The sequence below is a fragment of the Macrotis lagotis genome, chromosome 2 (assembly GCF_037893015.1).
Source record: "Macrotis lagotis isolate mMagLag1 chromosome 2, bilby.v1.9.chrom.fasta, whole genome shotgun sequence".
NCBI lineage: Eukaryota > Metazoa > Chordata > Mammalia > Peramelemorphia > Peramelidae > Macrotis > Macrotis lagotis.
Window position 1 is genome coordinate 36,695,630 of NC_133659.1, and position 26,397 is coordinate 36,722,026.

General features: G+C 35.5%; 1 protein-coding gene across 2 annotated transcripts in view; it reads left to right on the forward strand.

Moving 5' to 3' along the window:
• The window catches only part of HFM1 (helicase for meiosis 1), a 155,588-nt gene extending 144,903 nt beyond the window's left edge, over positions 1-10,685 (forward strand). For both annotated transcript variants that reach the window (XM_074221693.1, XM_074221692.1), the window contains 3 exons: positions 6,564-6,675; positions 8,435-8,580; positions 10,127-10,685. In XM_074221693.1, the coding sequence (XP_074077794.1) occupies positions 6,564-6,675; positions 8,435-8,580; positions 10,127-10,196 (328 nt within the window). In that variant the 3' untranslated portion in view covers positions 10,197-10,685. The remainder of the gene's footprint in view (positions 1-6,563; positions 6,676-8,434; positions 8,581-10,126) is intronic.
• Positions 10,686-26,397: the final 15,712 nt, after the last annotated feature.

Consider the following 26,397-nt stretch of genomic DNA (forward strand, 5'->3'; position numbering starts at 1 on the left):
GTTAAAAATTTCCAATTCTTTCAACCAAGCTTCATGTGGCATGAGGTTGGAACACTTTGGAACCTGCTTTCCCAAAATCTAGGGTGATGTTACACTGGCACCTCATCACAGATTCTGGGATGGAGTAATCACTTCTAACCAAGTTTTCCATCATTTTTATACCAGCAACCTCCTGGTGAAATGAGAATCAGATACAAAAAGAATTTCCCTTTATTGACTCCTCCAAGATTGAAAAGAGAGAAACAAAAAAAAAGAGAGAAATAGAGAGACAAAGATAGAGAGACAGAGGAAGAGAGAGAAACAGAGAGAATGACAGACAGACAGAAATAGAGTTTGAGTTCTAATATATAACTGGAGCCCCCAACCATGACTCTCCTATACCTTTCTGCTAGGCTTGTGTTCGGTCTCCTATTTTTATACAGGGGTCTATAGTGTGACTTCTGTTTGACCCTTCTCTGACCTTCACCCGAATATTCTCTGATGTACACCCCTCTCTGCTTCCTGGATCTTCTCAAAAGTGTGTACTTGTTTTATATACAGTACTATGCCCCCCCCCCCCTTACCCTGTTTCTTTTGAACACAGTATCTCCATCTATAACCTCTGTATAGTCCCAAATCTTCCTACCAAGTCTCAGATTTACTTGCTTAAACTTGAGGTGCTTTTATTTCTTTTTAGGTTTTTTTGCAAGGCAAATGGGGTTAAGGGGCTTGCCCAAGACCACACAGCTAGGTCATTATTAAGTGTCTGAGGCTGGATTTGAACTCAGGTATTTCTGACTCCAGGGCCAGTGTTCTATCCACTGCACCACCTAGCTGCCCCTGGAGGTGCTTTTATATAGACATGGGTTTTACTACTGACTCTCTTCTTGGATTCTGTGTCTTGTGGATTTCTGGGTGTTAGCTACTATTCTCCTTTCCATCTTTGTGGCTACTATCCCATGTAGCTAATATGGGAGATATACCCATTTGTCTGCCCTAACCTTTTTAGTTTAGACAAATATGTTCTCACCAGTCTCTGTTATATATACACCATCTCTGATTTGGGATGGGAACTGGGTCTATTTTTTCATTGATGTAGGAAGCTTCTAGATGAAGAAATCTTCTCTATCATTTTGGATCATAGAGATGCTTTGGAGGTTGAGGGACTTGCCCAGGGTCACGCAGCTAGGTGGGACTGCAGTTGATGTGATCCTGGGTTAGAAAGGGACTCTCCTCATTGCCACTGATAATTGGTGATAAATAGATAGACCACCATGAAAATGATTGCATGTTATGTACAATCATTAGTGGCTATGAATGAAAGAATAGAGAAATTCTTTGAAGAATTTGATAAGACTGTGGTGGCTTCAATGCAAAAGGAAGAAAAGTTGAGCATGAGTAAATATATATGGCAAAGCATGGTTCAGGAAGAAGGAAGAAATGAGAGAAGCTAAAAAGCTAGCTTTCATCTATTTCATACAACCTATTTTATGAGAAAAGCATTGGAAGGTGCTGGACATGGCAAGCACCAAATAGCACCATAAAGAATGAAATAGATTAAATTTTTTTCCAGACAAGAAAAGACTTGTTATTGATTTGGGAGTTATCCTGGAGACAGTGGTGTATATATAGTTAGACCATTGCTTTGTCAGAGAGATCAGAATTAGTAAAAAACAAAAATAAGATCAGTCTTGAAGAAAAAATATGTGTCTCACAAATGAAACAAATTAACCTTGAACTTCTTAGACAAGTCACTGAAAATAAAAAATGAGAAATGGAAAATAGATATTACACTTTCATCAACTAAAATAATGATTCCATTTAGCTAGTGTAAATTAATTGCCACAAGAAGGAGAAAAAAGGAGCCTGATTCAGTCTTATTCAGTCCATATTTGGCAGAATGGTCAAACCAAGGAAGATGAATGCCAAAAGTAACAGTGGATTAGAATATAAACTAATTTATAATCTCTTAGAAAACAGGATAATAGAGACTTATAAGTTGGGTCATCCCTTAAAGTAGAGAAAAACAATGGAAGGTAAAACCAGCTTAGAGAAAACTTCACTAAATATTAGCTAATAGCATTCAATAATGAACAAGGAAAGAGGATCACAAGCAAGAGAAATGGAAAAGATTTCCACATCTTCATCAAAGATAGTGAAACTCCCACACTTGGACTGTAACATCACAGTTTTGTATGTGCTTTTAGAGGAGGTCAAGATGTCACTGAGGAGAACAAAGATGGGGAAAGCAGTTGTATTAGACCAAGTGCATTTTAAAGAACATAATTGGAATGGTAGCAAGAGATTAGTGAACAAAAGAAAAGCTATCAGAGATGTGGAGAAAAAAATATGATAGTTCATTAATTCTTAAAAAAAAGAACATCAGTAACTCTCATCTTATAGTTCTGCTCTGCCATCTATACAAAGCATTCATGAGAATTATCTATGCATAAATCAAGGCTATTAGTAAGAAATAGGAAGACTTTTATAAGCCATATTCAACAATAGAGCATAGCTTTACAATTAACTGAAAAAAATGTAGAGAATATATTACATTGGGTTTATTGTTTTTTAGAAACATTTGATTTTGTAAATCAAAACTGCACAATAAAAATCTATTTTCCATACTTCAAAATCATTCAGGTTTTTTTTTTAGAAACTATAACAAGAGTAATCATCCTAATATTGACTCTCTGATAATAAGCATTGGGCAAGGCATAAAACAGGGGGATGTCTGCTTACCAAAGGTATTTCTGGCAGATATCCAGTGCAAAAATCCAGACCAGAGAAGGTAGGGAGTGCCTGGGGACAGTGAGAATCTCCAAACGCTCCTATTTGTGAATCATGTTGACTGTATTAAACCTTGGAACACTGCAGATTTTCATAGGAATTTGACCGATCCATCCACACCACAAAGTAGATGAAGAGTGGCTATAGATTTCAGTATTTCATTTGGAGGGACATCTTATCAAACTTGTCCATCAGTATGCACTTCTGGGGCCAGATAAGTGAGTTGGGTACAGAGTTGAACTGGAGGAGAAAGAGATGGGTTAAGTGGCCTTCAGGAAATTGCAAAGCTGCTTTTAATGCACCCATTTTTTATATGGAAACAAAGACATCTCTTTTTTTATCAACATTCTATCTGTAATTGTCTCTAAAGAGTTAAAGATGAGTATCATACACTGGTCAGTAAGGAGTTGCATGTAAGTTATGAATGGAGTGCAACATCTAAGCAATGAAGACCTTCATAACAATGGGAGCAAATTATGTCATCAAAGAAATGGATGGTAAGACAAGGCAGACTGGTCATCTGGTGAGGTAGTTGGTAGGAGGGTCCAACTAGTGCATTACCAGTGTCAAGAATATTTAACAGCGGCAGCTAGTGGTGCAGTGGATAGAGCACCAGCCCTGGAGTCAGGAGGATCTGAGTTCAAATCCAACCTCAGACATTTAATAATTACCTAGCTGGATGAGGTTGGGCAAGTCATTTTAACCCCATTGCCTTGCATATGAGGTACACTCCTTGGGCAAACTTTTGGGAGGGCATGACCAAGAGTTACATAGGATAGGCCTTTGTAGGCAGGTAGTTATCTGAATCATTAGATTAAGAACACAGATTTAAGTATATGAGTATAAATTTGAATGTCTCCCTCAAGGATATTTGCTCTTCAAAAGAGCAATTTATTACACCAAAGTAATGAGTAACTAATGAAATTTTAAGACTTTGTTTTGGGGCAAAGACATTTTCCTGGCATTCTTTTTTTTTTTCTTTTTGCAAAGCAACGGGGTTTAAGTGACTTGTCCAAGGCCACACAGTTAGATAATTATTAAGTGTCTGAGGCCGGATTTGAACTCAGGTACTCCTGACTCCAGGGCCAGTGTTCTATCCATTGCACCACCTAGCCACCCCTCACTGCATTACCTATTCACCCCCCTGGCATTTCTTAAAGTGCACCATGTTGAGAGGCCTTGTGTTTCATTTATGTAAGATTAATACATTGCTTTCTTTTCAAGTTGTGGTTAGGAGAATGAAGAGCAGAAAGTTGATATTCAAGTCCCTTTTTTGACACCAGTCATCCTCACAGTGTTAGCTTCTAGTCCTGGTTCTATTCATCCTGCTCTAAGATTTCTCTTTTTCCTGTACCAAGACAACCAGGGACTCAGAAAGCAATATCCCTGGGATTTCTCATTGCCCAGAAGTGGAATGGAGAGTGAATACCTAGTCAGAAAAATATTATAGAAGACCCCTGTGTGATACCGTGCAGATTAGTAACACCATTGCCCATAAGTCAATTCTAAGGTGCAATCATCAAGGAGCAGGGGCTCTAGTCTCCAGGCACAATGCCAGTCTAGTACTTGTGATCTAAAGGGAGCAAGAATTCTTCCTGGTTAAAGACCAGAATGTAGACCAGGAGAGCAATAACCACACCTCTCCCCAGATCATACCACCTTAGCACTATAAAAATTTATAGACTGCCAGAACTAGGAGTGAAAACATCAGGGGAAAAAAAGCATTAAGATGGGGACAAGTTTCCCTACTAAAATGAGCAGAGCCAAATGCTAAGAATAAAATTCAAAGTCAAGAAATAGGTTAGAAAAATATGCAAATAACAATAAAAGAACCTGACCATAAAAATCTGTTATGGAGACAATGAAGTTCCAGATAAAAACTCAGAAGAAGGGGCAGCTAGGTGGCGCAGTGGATAAAGCATGGGCCTTGGAGTCAGGAGTACCAGGGTTCAAATCTGACCTCAGACACTTAATAATTACCTAGCTGTGTGGCCTTGGGCAAGCCACTTAAGCCCATCTGCCTTGCAAAAAAACCTTAAAAAAAAACTCAGAAGAAGAAAATGACATAAAACATCTAAAACAAAACTTAAAAGGAAAAAATGTAGATTGCATACAACTCCCAACAATAATTCCTTGAAGAGCTAAAGAAAGAAGTTTTTAAAAAAAAATTTAAATCAAATGGGAACAATAGAGGAAAACAGGAAAAGAAATGAGAGTAATAATGTAAGGAAATTTACAGCTTGGTAAAAGAAGTACAAAATCTCACTGAAGAAAAATAACTCCTTAAAAATTAAAATTGGTCAAGTGAAAGCTTCATAAGACTTCAAGACACAATAAAAAAAAGTGAAAATATGGAAAAAAATAAAAGAAAATGTGAAATATCGGGGGAAACTGACCTGGAAAATAGAATGAGGAGAATTAATTTAAGAATTATTGGGGGGGGCAGTTAGGTGGCACAGTAGACAGAGCACCAGCCCTGGAGTCAGGAGTACCTGAGTTCAACTCTGGCCTCAGATACTTAATAATTACCTAGCTGTGTGGCCTTGGGCAAGTCACTTAACCCCATTGCCTTGCAAAAACCTAAAAAAAAAAAAACCCAGTGGGTAAAATTCCTTCTTATAGCCCTACCTGGGCACACTTGTAGAGAAGACAAAGAGGAAAAAACCTAAAAAAAATTATTGGACTACCTGAAAGCTATGATTCAAAAAAAAAGGAGCTTGCAGTCCTTTTTTTTTTTAAAGCAAGGCAGTGGGGTTAAGTGACTTGTCCAAAGTCACACGGTTAGGTAAATTATTAAGTGAGATCGGACTCAGATTCTCCTGACTCCAGGACCAGTACTCTATCCACTGAGCCACCTAGCCGCCAAAAAAAAAGTTTAAGCTTCATATTTCAAGAAATTATAAAGGAAAACTGCTCAGATAATATTTGAACCAGAAAGCAAAATAGAAATGATGGCTCATACAAGATATAGCAGCTACCGCACAATAAAGGAGGAGAGGATCTAGAATATGATATTCTAGTAGATCAAGGAGCTTGTATTGCAATCAAGAATAACCTACTCGGGGGCAGCTAGGTGGCACAGCGGACAGAGCACCGGCCCTGGAGTCAGGAGGACCTGAGTTCAAATTGATATTGAGTGAAATAGAGGTATTCCTGATGTAGTTAATGAAGGGCTGGCCTTGGAGACAGGAAGACTTGAATTCAAGTCCCACTTCTGAACGAGTAATTGTAGGATTATGGGCAAGCCAACTAGCTTTCAGGGTCTCTAAGTGACTGCCTAAGAGTAGAAGTTTCAGAGAAGATACCAACCTTCAATGGTATCAGGAATTTTCTCATCTGGAGCTCCCTATATCAATGAATAGGAGAAAGAATGGAGTGAAATTAGGTTGTTGAAAGCAGGGACTGTTTGTTTTTTTGTCTTTCTATTCCTTAGTCATAGTAGACTCTTAATAAATGCTTGTGGAATGAATGACAAATATAAGAATTTCTTGAAATAAAAATAATTGTAAATTATATAAAAGATTAAAGAGAGCTATGAAATGTCTATTTCTTTAAGTCTTCAAAAGTAAAAATACTAAACTCCTTGGGATTAAGTATTGGTAGAAATCAGAAAGGATGCCATTTAACTCTCAAAGTCTCTTTGTACCTTTAATTCAGCATACTGAAGTGAAATATGATGCTTTTGTTTAGTTAGCTAGCATAATGAATTTGATAAAATTTTATGAAGTTTCTTATTAAGCCAATGATTATGTATCGCTTTTCTTGGTTAAAAAAATATTTATTTTAATTCTTAGTTTTTGCCTGTCTCCTGAGAGGTCAGATGCTCATATGCAAGATTCCATCATTTCAAAATTTAATATGTCCTCCGAAGTGATATTGCCTCAACAGTCTGGAAACATAAATACCGTAAGCAGCCTGCTCTGTGGAATTTTAAGTCATTTTTCAATTTTAAAAAATTACTGTTAAAAATGCATATATTAGGGGTGGCTAGGTGGCGCAGTGGATAAAGCACCAACCCTGGAGTCAGGAGTACCTGGGTTCAAATCTGGTCTCAGACACGTAATAATTACCTAGCCGTGTGGCCTTGGGCAAGCCACTTAACCCCATTTGCCTTGCAAACCCCCCCCAAAAAAATGTATATATTCCTCACTAAGGCATGATAACTTTGTGAAAGGGGAAAAAAATTAGATAATCATTTGACTAGACCCAATAATATTAAAAATATAACCTAATTAAAAAATAAATCCTCAGTTCTATAGATGTAAAAAAATTAACATCAATAAACCTGACATTTAACCATATGAATATTTGATAAGAATAATGACTGGATTCTAGAATCAGTGAAATAGTTAAAGAGAATTAATAGATCACCTATAAAACAATTGAAAGGTAGAAAAAATAGAAACTTTTAAAACTTCTTCTGTGATTTCATTTGGGTATAGAGCTTTTGGTGAGGAATCCCTTCCTTCAATGCAGATCATCTGCTATTCACCAATTTGTAATTTTAGAGAAATGCCTGGGTGTACTGAGAAGTGAAGCCCCCCCCCCCAAGCTAGCCCCCAATCAGGAGCTAGTTTAGAACCTAGGCTGTCCTGACTCTAAGACCATCATTGTACCCATTATCCATGCTGCCTCTGGCTTAAGAGACTTAGTTTGTTGAATTTACACTAGCACTTGTAGCACCACCAGTTCAAAGTCATATATTAGGAGCAATTCTCCATTATTGGTACTTGACCCCTCATTGCTGCAAAATAGTTTTCTTTGTTAAATACATTTTCATCTGGGTATATCTGAGTGAACATTTACACTGATAGAAATTCTAGAATTTTCATTCTTTAAATAGACATCTATAAAGTATATATTAAACCAATCTCTTACCTGGAAATTTTCTTTATTCAATAATACTTGAGGACAGTCTATTTCAACAAGAACTTTGTTACTGCCCACATTTTCCCATTTCACTTTGGCTAAAAATCATAATCTTCTCTTGAGTGGTAATGTGGACTGGTGATATGGAAATGAAAGTGTTACTAATGTATGAAATTTCTCTTAGGATTTTATTTTTATGATAAAAAGGACAATATGATGATACACATGTTCATATTTTAAAAATGATGACTTAAAATATTGTCTTCAAGTTTAAAAAAGAGTGACTTAGATATAGATTTGATATTGTTGTGGCCTCCAGTCAGTTATTAATAATTCAACATGATGAGATTTTAAGATTAGGCTTTTTAATTATAAAAAAAGATAGTATTTTAGTCAAGCATCTTATATCAGTTGGCAATTGCTTTTAGTAGTCATATAATACTCTTATTACTTGATAAAATTGCTGTTAGCACTACTAAAATTCTGTCATATTTGTATAGTCAGATTTAATTTTGGAAAAATCTACCCTAGAGCTTTTTTGATGACATAGCCTAGAATTCAGTATAAAGTAGTATTCACTTTATCTGAAAGACCAAAGAAATGAAGGACCAAAATGAATTTTCTCAAAGGCTGGGTCCACCTTTTATGTGGTTTCTTGCATGAATTCAGAAAACAGCAGTATAGGGGACTCCAAGGGTATTTGTTTATTTATTTTTCTTATTTTCCTTACTTAAAATGTGATTAATCAGTGTCAATAACTTTTATTTTAAACTTCTGTTCCTAACTTCATTTTCAGGAAAGACAACATCAGGTTCTTTCACCAGAAATAGAACGGGTGCTACCTACTTTTCAATCAGAGAAAAAATCAAACACTTCTCATTTTAATAAGAAATGGGATTTTTTTGTTAGTGACACTGATAGTAAAAAAGAAACTGAAATCAGGTAAGCAACATCAATATTTTACCAGTAAAAGTGTCATTATAAACAGATCCAATACTTTTTCACTTAGATTTTAGTCTTTAGACTAGGCATTCCTAACCTAGGTTCCTGGATCCCATCTATCCCAAGGGGTCTGTGAATAGGTTTCAATGGGTCTGTGAACTTGGATAAAATAAAAATTTTATCTTATTTCAATATAATTGGGTTCTTTTATAATCCTATAGATTATATCTTACACATTTAAAAACTTTATTCTAAGAAAGGGTTCATAGTCTGCACCCTACTACTAAAGAGACAGAATCATTAATTTGCTTAAAAGGTTCAAATTTTGTTTCTCTTAATGAGTCAAGTTCCACAAATGCTCTTTAAGGGTATGACTATATAGCACCAAATCAGCATACAGTTGAAGGTGTATATTTGCTTTTATATACTTAAAAAGTCTTCCTGGAAAAATTGCTTGTGTTTTAACTGAATCTGAACTGAAAAGTTCATTTGAAATCATTTAATCTTTCAGAGGAAACCTTTTTATCAATGGGTCAGTTACTATATATCTTTCAAAGCAAAATAGTATTCTAAAGAATTAAGCTAATTCTACCAGTAAACACTTCATTGAACATATCACTAATTTTATTCTTCAGTATGTTAGATTAATTTTCCCTAGTAAGTTCTACTTCCATCAGGAGTCAAAAGTAAATAATATGTTAAGACCTGTTTATATTATTACTAAATGTATTTTTATGTTTCAATATATTTTTATTCATTTTACTATTTTCCTATTTTTTCCATATCTGATTTCTTTAATTTAGTATTTTATTTTCCTCAGTTATATGTAAAAGCAATTTAAAATTTTTTTATAACTTTGAGTTCTAAATTCTCTCTCCACTCCCATTGAGAAAGAAAGCAATTTGATATAGGCTTTAATATGTCATCATGCAAAATTAAATATTTGTATTATTAAAAAGATACACTAAATGTGTATCATTAACAGCATGGTCACCAAACATATAATTCTTGATTATATCAACTGATTACCTTTGGGTATTGATATGTTTGTATTTTCCCCTAACTTTTTTGGAGAGAGAGAGAGAAAGAGAAAGAGAGAGAGAGAGAGAGAGAGAGAGAGAGAGAGAGAGAGAGAGAGAGAGAGAACGAGAGCTGACTAACCTTGGAGTCAGAAATTTCATTCAATTCAATTAACATTTAAATGGCCACTGTGAGCTAGGGGATGGAAAGAAAAAGACCAAAAGCAAAGCAACCTTTACCCTCAAGAAATCTCTGGATTTGAGTTGGGCCTCTGATTGAGCCAGGTCATGGGTGAGTGACTGGCCTCCCAGGGCTCTGGCAGCTTAGGGGGGACTATGAGGGCAGAGGAGCTGTGATTTTTGTATGTACAACAGAGAAATCAAGGCAGGAGGTGCACTCTAAACCTCACTTGAGGGGCTGACCTCATGGCACTTGCCAAGATTCTATATACCATGTTTATCAGGGCCGGTTATTTAAATCTGCTGAGTGAGAAGCAGTTTTATCTCCAGCTCTGTTCTTTTCTCAGTGCACATCGTACAGAAGATGAAGCAGATGAAATGAAGGCTTTTCTTGGGATATTTGATGGAATTTTCTAAAAAAAGCAAACAAGATGCTGCATGTATTATATTAGTATCATAAAGGGTGAGAATAGACTGTGATATCTTAAAAATAATTAGTTCATAGTTCAGATTTTTCACAAAAATTTAACAGTTTTATTACCTTCATTGTAAAGGATTTAACTGTTTTTATCTTTCCATTTTAAAATTTAACCTTTTAAAATTAATTTTATGATAGCTTTATTCCAGGAAGTTAATAATTATATAGTACTTAGAGTGAATTATTTAGTGATTAATTTAAATTTGATAGAATTTTGATTGGGACCATTCTTTTCAATTTGTGCTCATATTTATGGAAGTAAGAAAAAAGTGATCTCTAAAGTCATAGGTAATAGTAATTCATTTATATATCATCTGTGATTTATAGATTGTTTAACAGTGTAATTCATGTGCCTCTACTCAATAAATTTGAAATGTTATTTTGCTGAGTTAATGTCATAAAGTAATACTGAGCAATAAATAAAAACATTAAACAGTGTGGCATGTTCTTCTTTTTCTGTTTTTCTGAATGGATTAATTCCAAAAGCTATGTCAAATTTATTTATTCACTTCTCCATCGACAAACATTTATTGAAGTTTTTCAGTGTTTTATATATTTTGACAAGGAGAAACTCCTGTTGGGCACAGACCCCAGGGAGGTGAAAGATGGGGAGGGAAAAGGAAAGTTTACAAGCATTAATTAAACCTCTGCTATTTGTGAGGCACTGTACTAAATGGTGGGAATCCAAAGAAAAACAAAAGGGTATGAACTCCTCAAGGAGTTCAAAAATCTATTGAAGAAAACATGTGAATAATGAAAATAGTTTTGTACAAACAATAGGTATAAATATATTTTATATATACATATTCTTATTATATGTATATGCACAATAAATTGGAGATAATCTCAAGGAAAGTCATTAACATTGGGGGAGATCAGGAAACACTTCATAAAGAAGGTGGGGTTTTAGCTAAGACTTGAAGGAAACCAAGAGACAGAGCTGAGATAGGGGAGAGATCCAGACACAAAAGACAGCCAGAAGAAATATCTGGAGTTTGGAGGTGTGGGGTCACACAACAAATAGCAAGAATGTCAGTGTCAGTGGATCAGAGTCTATGAAGAGAATAAGATGTAAGAGGACTGGAAGGTTAAGATGTCACTTGATTATAAAGGGTTTTAAAAAACCACTGAAGGGGGTTCATATTTGTTCTAAGCAGCCACTGGAGTTTGCAGAATGGAGAATGGGAAAACCCATGGTAAGACTTGTGCTCTAGGAAGATCACTTTGGTAGTTGAATAAAGAGAAATGGAGTGAGGAGAGATTTAAAAACCTTGGAAGGCTTTTGTAATGGTACAGACAACAGGTGATGAGGGTCTATTAGACACGTTACAAGGTAAAATCAACTGGCTTGGCAAAAAAAGAGGTGAAAGAAAGGAATTTGACTCCTGAGTTGCAAGCCTGAATGATTAGGAGGGTGGTGATATCCTCAATAGTAATAAGGAATTTAGGAAAAGGATTTGAAGAAGCAAATAATGAATTCAGTTTTGCAGTTAAATGTGTCTATCAAGTGACCAGTTTGAGATATCCAGTAGACAACTGGAGATGCTAGACTAGAGAGGTAGACAGGTTACAGCAAGATAAGTACATTTGAGAATCAGCAGCATGGTGGTAATTGAATCACACAAAAAGATAGAGATAGAGGTATCAAGGGAGGATTTGGGGGGTATACATATGTTTGTAGCCAGCAAAAGAATAGCCACCAGACAGAGAGATTGAAGATAAATGAGAGGGGGGTTGATAGAGGACGACAATTGGCTACAGAATGCAGAAAAGAACTTGGTATGCCTCGAAAAGGAGAAGGGTCACCTCATTGTGTGAGCCAAGAGAGAAGGAAGAAATAGTGACAGCATCAGGGAGATGGGAGATAAAGGAGAGGGAAGTTCTCAGGTAAGTACCTGAATTTTTTTAGTGAAATTGAGGCAAGATTCTGTAAATATTCATATCAGTTTACAAAAAAATCTACTTTGTGGTAGCAAAAACTTGGAAACAAAGTGAGTGTCCATCTATTGGGGGATAGTGAAATTACGATATGTAGTAATGGACTATTATTTTTCTTCATTGGTTATAAGTTACTACTTGCTAACACCCACCATGTTCCTCTCCATTGCCTTCTGAGTGATCATTAATTTTAATTCTGTGATGAATGCCCAGTGCCCATACAACAAAATAAGTAGAAAGTTGGTACCTTGAGGTTAAGGACTTTGCGATTTTTAGAAGGCAACATCATCTGCTTTCCTCTTCCTATGCATTCCAGTTTCAATTCATTGTCCATTTGTATTGTCATATTCATACTGGTAGAAATACTGATATACATACTGATAGAAAAGCTCTATTGTATGCCCACATTCTGGGAAATACACCTTTACATCCACTTTGTTTTCCCTATATGGATGATAGACTATACTCTTTTCATCTACTATAGAAAAAGAAAGGAAAACAACATAAATAGTAATTAAAAATTTAGATAAATACAATTTTTAGTCTTGTCTGCCAAGGACTGATGAAGAAAATATCTCTCTTCATAGAGAGGTGATGGACTTTGAGTGGGGGAAGAGTATACATATGCTATTCTATAGAGGTGGTCCGTTTACTAGACAGTCATTTTTTAAAAGCATCAATAAAATATTAAAAACAAGCAAATATATTGCTAGATATTAAAGTGATGCCTTAATATACAATGCCATAGATGACACTATTTATCTAAATTGTTTTATTATATAATGTTTTGTTTAGTGAACATATACATTCGGTATTTGTTTAATTTCACTTCTGCAAATTCTTTCCTTAAGTAATCAGAATGATCTGTTTCACCTTTACTTTTAAGCCATATGGAAAAATGTTGATCTGATGTCATATTCAACTTAATACTTTGTACCCTTAATAGAGTAAGTAATTATACACAGATAAGATTAGCCACTAGGTGAATAACCCATAGCAAATTTTTCATATTTTCATTAGGCTGCCTTCTGTTGTAATCCAGCTCATGTCTGTACTGATTTCCTGCCCACCATCACTGTGTGCTCTGGGAATGCAAATTTTAATATTAGCTTAATTAAAATATAATTAGAAGCTAAATCTGCAACAAATGAAACATTAATGCATTTCAAAGCAAAATAGAAATGTCATTTGGATTATCTACTGTTTTGGCTTATTTGCACTATTTGCCGGCCTAAGTTTAAACTCAGGGCACCCCCCCCCCCAATAAAAGGGCCAAGATTCCCATCTTTCCCATAATTCCTTCTCTAAAAGAGAACTTGACAAATCCATAGTCCCAAGACCCACTTGGGTCACTCTGACTTTTAGAAATTCTTCTGGGTTGCTGCAACCGCTTCCCAGAATTGATATACTTCATCTTTTACAAGTGCATATTTTTATGTTTTCTTCTCATGATATTTTGAAAAGAAGTTTGAGCATTTATGCCGCTACTATTGATATGACCTGGGTCAAGTTATTTAACTGTTGAGACCTCAAGAGTCTTCAGCTGTAAAATGGGGAAAAAACCAGGACATCATATACACATCTAGATAGTAGATACTTCTCAGATGCCCTGGCATTTCATTTCCAGGATGCATTCCTCTGACTCTCTTCTACACAAGGGAAGCAGAAAGTAATATATGGAAGATGGGAGGGAAGCAGGGTCTCAAGTTTTCCTCTTACTCCATTTATCAAAATAGAGATCAGATAAGGTGTCTTTCCCAAAAATTGTTATTATAAGAATTTTTCCAGGGCAGCTAGGTGGCGTAGTGGATAAAGCACTGGCTTTGGAGTCAGAAGTACCTGGGTTCAAATCCGGTCTCAGACACTTAATAATTACTTAGCTGTGTGGCCTTGGGCAAGCCACTTAAGCCCATTTGCCTTGCAAAAAAAAAAAAAATTTCCTAGAGGTATTTTTCTGATGGCCAGGTCAATTATACTCTAATTAAAAGCTGAATTACCCTAATCTGGGGCCAGGTTTCATCAGTTCCTTGGTTGTCTCCCTGCCCTTACATAAACATAAACATCAGTGCCAAAATAAGGACCCAGACCTTCATGGTCAGGGTCCAAGGGAGATTTACTGACATATAAGCACATGTTAGGGAGAGGTCTCCCCTACCCTGCAGATGAAGTGGGTCCTCATCTTCCTGATCAAGTAAGCGTTCTAATGATGGGCTCCAGTCACATCTTTTATCAATATCTTGCCTCATACTTTCTACAGATCTGTAAAGCGGTGGTAAACCTTCTAAAGACTGAATATTCTGTAAACTCTAATTTAGATCTAATTTCAAGATTGAAAATTTAATATGCTGCCTTCCACCACCACTCCCCCTCTGAATTTTCTTTCCTTGAAAACTAAAAAATTTATGTTTCCCACTCAAAAAAAAAATATGAGCCCCAGTAAAGGCCCCATTTTGGTTGGAAAGGAAACAGGTATTATATGTACTATACAAGCAGTTTCTATACTGGTGTAATAATAAATAATAGAGGGACCTGCATTTCAAAACAGGAATTAGGGGCAAGGGAGGATAGAGAAAAGTCAGGGTAGAGTACAATAAGAAAAGTAGGAAACGCAGACTGCATTAGGTAGTAAAGGAAGAAAGATCTTAATTTTTTGATTATTAAACCTTACTATTTCAAAAAGTGATGATAGCAATATTAATAATAATATTAATTAAATTCTTATTCATCGATTGTATAGCAAAGAGATTGGAAAATAAAAATAAAATCCTGAAAGATTTAAGAAAATTAGATGCAACTATGGGAATGATATAAAGACTAACAAACTACCTTCTGTGGGGGTGGGGGGAGGGAAGCAGGATTGGGGGGAAATTGTAAAACTCAAAACCTTTCTAAAATTAAAGAAGCAACTTTTCTAAAAAAATTAGATGCATAATTCACAGTTTGAACTTTGTGTTTGGTGACTATGAATTCTGTATTATAAAAAAAAGTGAAGAACATTAAGTTCAAACTGTTGCAATTTGCCTGAAATACTTCTTTGTCACAGGGGATGGGTCAATCCAGTTAAAATAGGATGCATGATAAAATTGTAAATTTTTTTCATTTCAATACTGATCATTTTGGAGAACTCAAAATATTAAGCAGATAGAAATCTTTAGAAATTGGCCAACAGTCTCTTCAGTAATGAGTAACTTTCTGTAAGTTTTCTTTATTTTTTTAAAGATCCTCTAATTTTCTTCTTTTCTATTGGCAGCATTTTTATCTTTTAATGAGGGAAACAATAGAATTGAAGAACTTGAAAGAACATTTAAAGTTCAGTGATTTAAATTTGACAAATAAGGAAAAGAGACTTAGCTCAGAGACTGAGTGACTTTTTACGAAGGTCTCATAGCTAAATCATGGAAGAGCCAGGACTAACATTCAAGCCTCCTAATTTCTAATTCCTCTGGCCCTTTTACCACTATTATTTCGATTCTGGCTACTAGTGATATTTATCTTATAAATTTTCTCTTATTTGATCAGAAATCAGAAACTTAATTGATCTCTGTTTTCTAGCTGTGTTTGAAATTCTTTTTTGTTCTTTTAGTTGTAGAATAACTCAGTCCTAAAAGGTTTTTTCCTTTTTTTATTCCTGCTGTCTTTATATTTCATGAGTATTACAGTCATGTATTGTAATGTATGTGCATAGATTAAAGCTAGAATGTTATACATTAATGTTTTTAAATTCATACATCTTATTATAATGTTAAGTGTAAAAGCAAAATACACTAAGGACAAATTGGATTGTGAAGTCTGCATGGCTTTAAAAAATAAATGACATATCACCAGATAGCATTGTAACAAATATCCACAATTCTAAAGGCCTTTCTGGGTCCTACACAGAATGAAAAGGGGAAGCCTATTCCTGATCAAATAAACTCTTGATTAATATTTAATTGAATATGTTTGGATAATAATGAATCCTAAGAAATTAATAAAGAGTCAAATCTGGGACAAAGGAAAAAATGTTATTCATGAATAAGGAAAGTTTGGAGGAAATTAAGAGATAACAGATCAGTGCATTATTGTTGGGGAAGCAAGAGGATGAACACAGTGGAAGAAATAGAATCCTCTTGAATACTCAAGACTTAACTGTAAAGGTTATTCCAATTCAGGTGTCCAGTGGGTTGGATTTATTGCCCTCTGAGAATATTAACACTTTTGAGATCTTTGATTTCATTATCAAATCCCAATCAGCATAATGGCTTGTGATTATTTATTTGTGCATCAAATAGATAACCAGTATTTTAAATTCCATATGAATTAAATTTATTAGAATCCACACTTATTCAAAGTACAATTATGTTTATCTTTTTTTCTAAAAATATTTTTCATGCGGATTTTGCAAGAATATTTAGCACAGAAATTAAAGTATTTCCTTCCATATGTTTAAAATCTAAATTTAGTAAGAACAATCTATAACATTCCATGTGTTGTTGCTTGCTGGCTTCATATATGTCAGAATTTTTACTGCTATTATCTCGATTGTAAGAGAGGCAGTATGTCGTGGCAAATAAGGTTTTTGGACTTCAGGTCATGAAGACTTGTGTTGAGATTCCTCTTCTTACATTTACAAGCTGTGTTACCTTGGGGAAACCAATTAACCTGTCTGTGCCTCAAACAATTCTCTAAGGCTCATCTGCTAAACTATAGAAGAGTTGAATTTTCTTTGGTGTAGAGAATCCTCACACTAAGGAATTAGATTGCCAGTAATTATTGGCTTCTGTTTTCATCAGATTTGACTAAAAGCTACAACAGAATTTTAGGTGGAAATATTTAAATCACAGTTTACCAAGTATCCATCCTCTCTAATCTCTCCTCAGTCCCTAACACAGATTTTTGAAAACTCACTTTTAGTGGCAAAAGAAACAATGGGCATTTTTCCAGCTACCATATGCCTTCAAAATCCAAGTTTCTTTTAATAATAAGATCATAAATGTAGAGCTAGAAGGGACTCTACAAGACATCAAGTCTTAACCCCTTTATTTTACATATGTAACTGAGACCTTGGGAGGATCACTTTTTCCTAGATCACACAACTCATAAGTGCCTGAAGAGGTGTTTGAATTCAAGTTTTTCCAACTGTAATTACAATCTATCTAGTACATTTTGCTATCTTTAGGCTTCAGAATTTCAGAGGATCCTTTCTGGAATCTGAACTAGGTTCAGGGAGGAAATTATCCCATTTCCAACCTCCTGGCAGAACATCTTCCAAAGAAATGCTAAGTAAGCATCTTTTCCTCTGTCCTGGTCTTGAAACCCTGTTTTCTTCCCCCTTCAGGTCAGTTCTATTAGATATGAACACTTTACTTTCTCCTTCACTCATATAAAATCTATTTGACCCTCTTTCCTCCATCCCCACCCCATTGGTTTATCCTTTCCAAGATAATGACTTTATTAAAAAACCTAAGTAATTTTCTAGCAAAGATGCTAGGCAATGTATTTCCAGCAGGAAAATTTGGTTTAGTCATTGAATTATAATCTTAGTGAAAAAGCCAGAATAAGTGGAAAATATTTCCTTGTGATCACTTCTGTGGTCATGGATTTTTTTATTCTGAGTTTTAGGGTGTGAGTGGTTTTCCATAATTCATATTGGGTTTTTAAATGGCTATAATCACACAGACCCATTTGAGGACATTTCCTCATTTGAGCTTCAGATTAGTTAATTTGGAAAGTCCAAAGTTCTGTCTTTATGTAGCGTCTAACTATAGTATTTCTAGGTTACCTTAAGTCATACTTTCTGCATACAACTCCTCTGGTATTTGACTTTTCATACTTGTGACTTGGGCAATCAGATATCTAATTCATGAAACAAAACTTGGAAGTTAAAGAAACAATACAATTGTATTGATGATATGAGCATCCACATTTGGCTTCTTATGAAAATATGACTTAATAAAATTACTCTTGAAGTCATTCTATTTTTATTCTTAAATTAAATCTGAAAGAAGGGAAGGGGATTAGCAATTGTTATTAGATTTTTTTGTTAAAAATTATGAACTCTCAATATCTAAATTTCAAGTTTTTCCCAATAGGTTTTATTGCTTCATATGATTGTCTTTTCATTTTCATGGGCTGTCCATCAACCAACTATCCAGCTATTTCCTATTCTTTGGGGATTTTTCTCAATTTCTATTTGCAGCATATTGTCATATCTCTTTTCTTTTAAATTATTTTAATTTCATTTTTAATCTATAGTGAGAAATACTGTGATGTATTAATTTCACTATTCATGTTCAAAAAACTTTAGGTGTTATGCCCAAAGTTTACTCCCTTGCTATTTGACTTTGCTCTTTGAAAGAAATAAACATTAAATTCTTTATATAAAACTCTCCTTTTAAAATTATTCATTTGGCCAATTACTCAAATGAATCTGAATTTTCTAATGCATATTCTTTTAATGTATAGAATCCTTAGACTAGTAGGTATTTCTCCACTAGAAAGCAGGTTTCTGCATTTACTTAGTCATTTTTTTAAGGGGCCAAAGTAGTATAATAATTATCTAATGATTTTTGAATTATTAGTATCCATATAAATATTCCTGAGCATTATTGGAAAGTAAGATGCATGCATTTGGACTGGATTGCAGATTCCTAAACTGCTTTGCAAAAACTCTGGCTTATCATACTTCTTGCAAACATTCAACTCTCAACAACACTGGGAATTCGCACATTGGGTCTTTTTATCTAGTGTATTTATGAGATCACTCGTAAACTCTCTCTGCTATAAACAGACTGCTGACCCTCAGTTTGACTTTGCCCCATCTGACCAAAACATTTGATTTTCCATTGTTTGAGTTGAAAGCTTAAAGAAAAATGAATTAACAGAGCTTAGCACAATAGAAATAATGCCCTGACTATCTCCTGCATCATTCATATATCTTCCCTGATACACCTTTATAATATTTTAGTTTGGAGCAAAATGTTCATGTGTATTGGTACTGAGTGGAGTGAATTCTTAGTTCAACATATTTCTGATTTTATTTAAAGTAGCTCCTGTTAGGGGCAGCTAGGTGGCGTAGTGGATAAAGCACCCACCCTGGAGTCAGGAGTACCTGGGTTCAAATCCAGTCTCAGACACTTAATAATTACCTAGCTGTGTGGCCTTGGGCAAGCCACTTAACCCCATGGCCTTGCAAAAACCTAAAGTAGCTCCTGCTTTCCAAGAGCTCATCAATCTCACATGGAGAAAGCTTTCAGTTCCCTTTAAAGTATCTCAGATTTCTCTTTGTTTTTACCAGTTGATTGTTGCCAAAGTGAACCATCTCAATTGTTTATGTTCCTTTTCCCAAATATTAAAAAAAGGAGAAGCCAGTATTATAAAAATTCTAAAAGTCCCAGTGGTTGGTGGGAGTACAAGGACAGGTTGGGTAATAGAATGTTAGCCCAGGAAAGTGTTTTGGGAAGTCATCTAGCCCAATTCCATTCTAAAGATGAGAAAACTGAAATCCAAAGAAACCCTATTAGAAAACTTCTTAGTCTAGTCAATCTAGACATCAAAGGGTTCTAGGAAGAGGGGGGCCTCAGTATAGAAAGATAACAATTTTTCTAACTAAGCTGGATTTTAACAAAATAATTACCTGCCAATTTGGGTCAAGCCAAAAAGACAATACTGCTCAATGAGTAAGTCCCACTAGCTATATATCCTTTGACCAATTTGTAGAGATTGACAACCAAAAGAGAGACAAGAATTGCAGAATTTAAAAAAGGCCAGACTGTACTTAGAAGGATTGGTACCAAGGAATTCTGGTGCAGATGAGAGGGACAAAAACCAGGAGGGGACAAACAATAGCAAATGAGTCAGAACAGCAGCCCTTCCACTTAGTATTTTATGTGACCTTTGGACCAGTCAGTTTGTCTCTCTATATCTGTTCCCTCATCTATATAGGAAGAGGTTGGACTAGAGCCAGGGGTTCTAGTCATGGACTCTTACTTAGTCTAGTGAAGCCTATTCTCAGAATATTATTAAGTGAATAAAATAAAATGCCTAGGATTGCAAAGGAAACCACTTATACTGAAATAATTGACAAAATGCTAAGCAGCAATACAAGCTGTTGAACAATATAAATTCCTGTACCCCAGGTTAAGAACTCCACTTTAGGTGATTCCTGAAGACCCAGTTCTGGTATTCTACAATACTCATACGGTTGATTCAAGCTAGGGGTCAGTTGAAGCATGAATAAATGTAACAGAATAATTCATGAATTGGACAATCATGGGGAGCGGGTATGAAAATAGCATCAGGAAATCTCTGCTAAGACAGAAGAGGCAAGAAATCAGACCAAGTCAGACTGAAGAATTGCCCCACAGGGCTTTACTGGCCAGGCATTGCCATTTGAAGGATGCTAGGAATTGGGTACTCTTCATAGGGATCATATTGCCTATCCACAAAGGAGAAAATTCCAAGATAAGAGTTGGAGGGCAACGGTATACCCTTTGAACAATACAAAGGGAGTCCTAACTCCTATGTCATATTTTTTTTTTTTTGGTTTAGTCTTTTTGTCGAGGCAAATGGGGTTAAGTGACTTGCCCAAGGCTAGGTAATTATTAAGTGTCTGAGGCCGGATTTGAACTCAGGTCCTCCTGACTCCAGGGCCGGTACTCTATCTACTGTGCCACCTAGCACCCCTACTCCTATGTCATGTTTGTAGGGTGAATCCAAAGGAACAGCAATACCTAGTGGGGTACTTGATTTCTAGTTAATTCTTGAATTATTCACAGCTGGACCCCAGATGTTTAGCTCTTTCCTCAAGAAATGGCAACAAGTTTTGCCCCAGACCTGAACATTATCTGAACAGCCAAACTTTACATAGACAATGACATTGTGTGTACGAATATGTAGCATAGTAAGAATAAATTTAAAAGCTATAATTTGTGAATGTTATTGCGTGACAAGAAAATATTAAAGTCAATACAACCTCATTTCAAGGTATTTTTCTTTCCTTTGGATGTAATTAAAAGTTAGCTGAATAGCACTGACTGTGTATTTGCCAATTAACCTAATAAGGGTCAATTGGTCTTAAGTACCCAAAGAAATGAAAGATTCGAATGAAGAGAAAGAAAATTCAAGAGAAAATTTCCTCAAGTGAGCATCCTTATACTTGGTGGGCATGATTTATTTCTTTTGTGCAAATATCACATTCTTGGAGTGATTGAGCTAGGATAAAAAGAGATAGAAAGATTAATTCTCGGAGGGTACTGAGGAATGCTCTCGTTCATCGCTCAGGGGAAGGCACTATATAAATTACATTATAACAATACTGCTCCTTTCTGATATTGTCACACTGAAAGAAGAATTCAACATGACAAGAAGTCAAATTGACTCTCATACTGTTTTGATTCTTTTGGTGATGTGATAAAGTGCAGGCTGATACCTGCTTTATATTTGATTAACTTCAACTTCCCTGGATGACTGCTTGTCCTATTCGAAATCTTGACTTCAAAGCATAAACTAAGTTTGACAGTATCTGTGTATGATTACTAAGGGAAGGGATTTACAATCTGCACTTCTGAAACTACAGAAACTCATAGTACGGCTATGAGTTCTGTGTCATTTCAGCAGAGTGAAAAAGTCACACCCAAGCTGTGTAGATCCGAGGTAGAACCGTATACATGAAGTTGGAGGTGGGAGGGGGGGGATAAAGCAAAAGACTACCTCTTTTTCTTCATAAACCTAGACAGATTTAGCTGCAGAGCCATTGGGAAGATTTGGTTGAATGAAGAGTGTTGGTGAAAGTCTCCTAATGCAGGAGAGAAAACAATTTTTTTAAGTCATGATTTAATTCCTACAGAATCAAAGTATAAACAAAAGAGGGCCAAGAGATGCCCAAAACTTCATAGGAGAAAACACTGATGGGTGGAACTGGAAACAAACTCCTGGCCTATATCTGTTTTAAGTGATATTTTAGTACAATGGAAAGAGCTCTGTATTTACAACGAAAGGACCAGCCATTTTGGGAAAGCAATTTAGGATTGTGTCCTAAAAACTGAGCATATTCACTGCCCTATTGATAAAGCCACTAGAGATCAAACTGGGATTGGGGTTTGGGGGAAGAGAGGAGTTGAGTCAATTAATTAATAATAAAGAAGCTACAATCCTATTAATAAGAAAATATAAATATACTCTTGGATTGCTTTTGAATTAAGGGTAATACAATTAACTATAGAAGTGAAAGATTTGGGATAGGCTGAGGGATAATATGCAAGTGAGGTTGGTTGGCCCATATAGCCTATGGTACATGGGATTTGGACCTTCAAATCTTGAAATGGATGTTATCCCAAAAGACCAATGTGTATGTCTAGGGAAATCATCAATCAAATGAAGCTTTTAAAAGCACAAGCAGACAGTGAAATCAAGGGTAGGTAGCTGAAGATAAATATTAAAGCATATGATGTGCAAATTAAAGCATCACTGAGGTTCCACCTCCCACCTCTCAGACTGGCCAATATGACAGAAAGGACAACGATCAATATTGGAAGGGCTGTGGGAAATCTAGGACTACAATACATTGTTGGTGGAGCTGTGAACTCATCCAACCTTTCTGGAGAGCAGTTTGGAATTAACACCCAAAGCGCAACAAAAATGTGCAGACCCTTTGATCCAGAAATATCACTGCTAGGTCTATATCCTGAAGAGATGATGAAAAAGGGTAAAAATATCACTTGTACAAAAATATTCATAGTAGCTCTGTTCATGATGGCAAAGAATTGGAAATTGAGTAAATGTCCATCAATTGGAGAATGGCTTAATAAACTGTGGTATATGTGTGTCATGGAACACTATTGTTCTTTTAGAAACCAGGAGGGAGGGGAATTCAGGGAAGCCTGGGAGAATTTGCATGGACTGATGCTGAGTGAGATGAGCAGAACCAGAAAAATATTGTACACCCTAACAGCAACATGGGGGCGATGATCACTTGCTCATTCCATCAGTGCAACAATCAGGCACAATATGGGGCTGTCTGCAATGGAGAATACCATCTGTATCCAGAGAAAGAACTGTGGAGTTTGAACAAAGACCAAAGACTATTTATTACCTTTAAAAAAAACCCTTATCTTATTATGTAATCTTGCTATCTCTTATACTTCATTTTTCTTCCTTAAGGATATGATTTCTCCCTCATCACATTCAACTTAGATCAATGTATCCCATGGAAACAATGTAAAGACTAACAGACTGCCTTCTGTGGGGGGAGGGAAGTGAGATTAGGGGGGAAAAATGTAAAATTGAAAATAAATAAATTTTAAAAAATAAGGCATATGATGGTCCTATAAGAGTAGAGATAAGGATGAATTAAGTTAGCTTCCTCTTTCTTTTCCACTGTCTCCTCTTCAATATCTTTTCTTCCTTTAATTACTCTTTCCCTCCCCTCCACCATATTTTCTCTTCCTAAACCTAGTCATGTCCAGTTCTTGCAGTTACTCATCCAACCCTTCGTCATCCTGCTTGTCCTCTGAAGGATATTCACGTATGTAATAGAGTTCTTCCCACCATGGCACCCAAAACCTGGCATGAGACTCCTTATATGGTCTGAACAAAGTGAGTAGAGTAAGACTCCTCTCCATCCTGAGCTCTTAATCAGAATTTAGGGCAGCATTAATCTGCTTCAAGGATGTCAAATTATGGATAGGTACAATAGCACCCAGTTGCTTTGATTGATTTGTAATCAGATTCGAGATGAACTGAATCTCAAGGTACAGAAGGAACTAGCAGATAAGATTATGGTGCTATTGACTAACTGAAACATATAGAAAAAAAGAGATCTGCCACAGGATTAGAAGGGCAAATGTCCTGATTTTCAAAAAATGTAAATAATGGAATCTGCAAATATAGGCCAATGAGTTGTCCTATTCCTGGAGTGAATTCATTAGGTTAATAACTAACAAAAATCTAAAAAAAGGAAGTAGTAAGCACAAAGAATGAGTATCGTTCCATCCAGAATTTCTCTTGCCATAGTAACCTAATTAAATAGGATTCATAAACTCAAATTAGGGGAATGTTTTATTTATAGCAAAACATTTTAAGTAAAATATTTAACACAATCGTTCACATTATTCTTGTAGAAAAGATGAAAAGATGTGAGCTGGATGAAGGTGTGGCTCAGTAGATTGGAAGCTAGTTCAATTGTTAGACCGAAAGAGTAATTTCATATCAACTTAGAAGGAGATGTGTAGTATGTTGGACATGGGGTTTATGCTTGGCTCTGTACAGTTTGATATTTTATTCAATTTCCTAGATAAAGGTGGAGAGAGCATATCTGTCAAATTTTCCAAAAACAGATGACTTAATGGGATGACTAAGATACTGAATGATAGAATGATACGTTTGAACATTAGAACAACTAATAAAACAAAATTTAATAGGAATAAATGTTGGGTTCAAGAAATAAATGTTAACAATGCAAAATTAATAGTTCTAAGTTAAATTCAAATTAAATGGTGATGCTCTGTTTGCCACCCAGCCACCCCTACTATTATTACTATTTTATTTTATTTTGGGTCTTTTTTTTCTTTTGTTTTGTTTTTTGCAGGGCAGTGGGGTTGGGGTGGCTTGCATGTCACAGGGCTGGGTGATTTTTGGGTGTGTGGGGCCGGATATGGGCTCAGGTGCTCCTGGCTCCAGGGCTGGTGCTCCATCCATTGTGCCACCTGGCCATACCTACAATTATTACTATTTTTTTTATTTTAATTTTTTTCTCTCCCCTTTACTTTATCGCTCAAGCGAGTCTATATTTTTTTGGGGAGGGGGTATTTTGTTTACTCAAACAAGAATATTTTATTAATGTATAAAAAACATTATTTGTAAAAAAATTAAATGGTGAGTAATTCATCTGAAATATATATGAGAATTTTAATGTCCTAGAAGGTCAGTATGTGCCAACAGTGAGATATAAAAACCAAAAAAAATCTTATTCCAAATTCCTTTAAGGCAGATACAGTATATAGGATCATGGAGATGATTATAACACTATGCTTTGCCCCAGTCATATTTCATCTCAAGCATTTTATAGATACAGATATAGATATATTATATAATATATATTACATAATATAATATATATAATATATATATATAATACACATAAAGTGGAAAGAGTTCAGAGGATAGCAGATAGGAGACTGAAGAGCCTCAAAATCATGCCTTATGTATGAACAGCAATTGAAGCAACTAGGTATGCCTAGGCTAGAGAAGAGATAGTGTTGTAACTTTTAGTCAAATTTGATGAAAAGTGTCCAGTGATGAAAAAATCTCATCATAAAAATTGATGAGATGTTTACAGTGATATAAGAAGTTGGTTTCTTCTTTGCATTGACTTTCTGAGGAGTTAATGGAAAACTAACAGACTTCAATGGAAGAAATAGTCTTCCTAATGAGGAGACAGAATGTGAGAGAAGGACTTTGAATACTGCACCCCAGCTCCTCGAAACAACGAAATTTTGTAGAAGCTGTTACTCTAGGACTACATCCATCCATTATTAAACTTTAAATGAACATATCATGCCAAATGTTGAGGCTTCAATGATAGCATCAACATTTTTGTTTGTGTTTTTAATAACCTCTCTTGAACACCAATATAATCTGAGTGATACCATATGACTATAAATCATGGAACATCGTTATATCAGAAGAGTCATAATTGCAAGTGAGACACGGCAATGGAAAAACACATAATGAGTGTCAGGAGACTATATTATCAGTGATACTTTCTCACTGTAAGTGACATAAAGGCATCATCAAGGATCTTCATGATTGGAAATGAAGACGGACTGGCCACAAAGTGAGAATGAGGAGAGTAGACAGACGGTTTGAGTGTATCTAGGAAACATTAAGAGACTCAAAGGAAGTATTACCTCTCCCTTCCTCCACCCCTATCCAACCTGATATTGAATAGATTGTTTATGAAGGATTTATAGGAAGACAAGAAGAAGAATAACATGATGAGATGGTGAGGCTGAGTCATAGTCATGATGACTGAAGATGTTCTTACTCTAAGGAGATCACCAATCCATTGAATTATCATGAGGCCACTTGGAATCAGACCTGGAATTTGGATTCCGCCTCATGGAATGACAATGGGAAGCCACTTAAAGAGCTCTCCAAACCTCCTATCTTCATATAATAATACCTTATAGGATTATTGAAACGAAGAAGCTTTATAAACCTGAA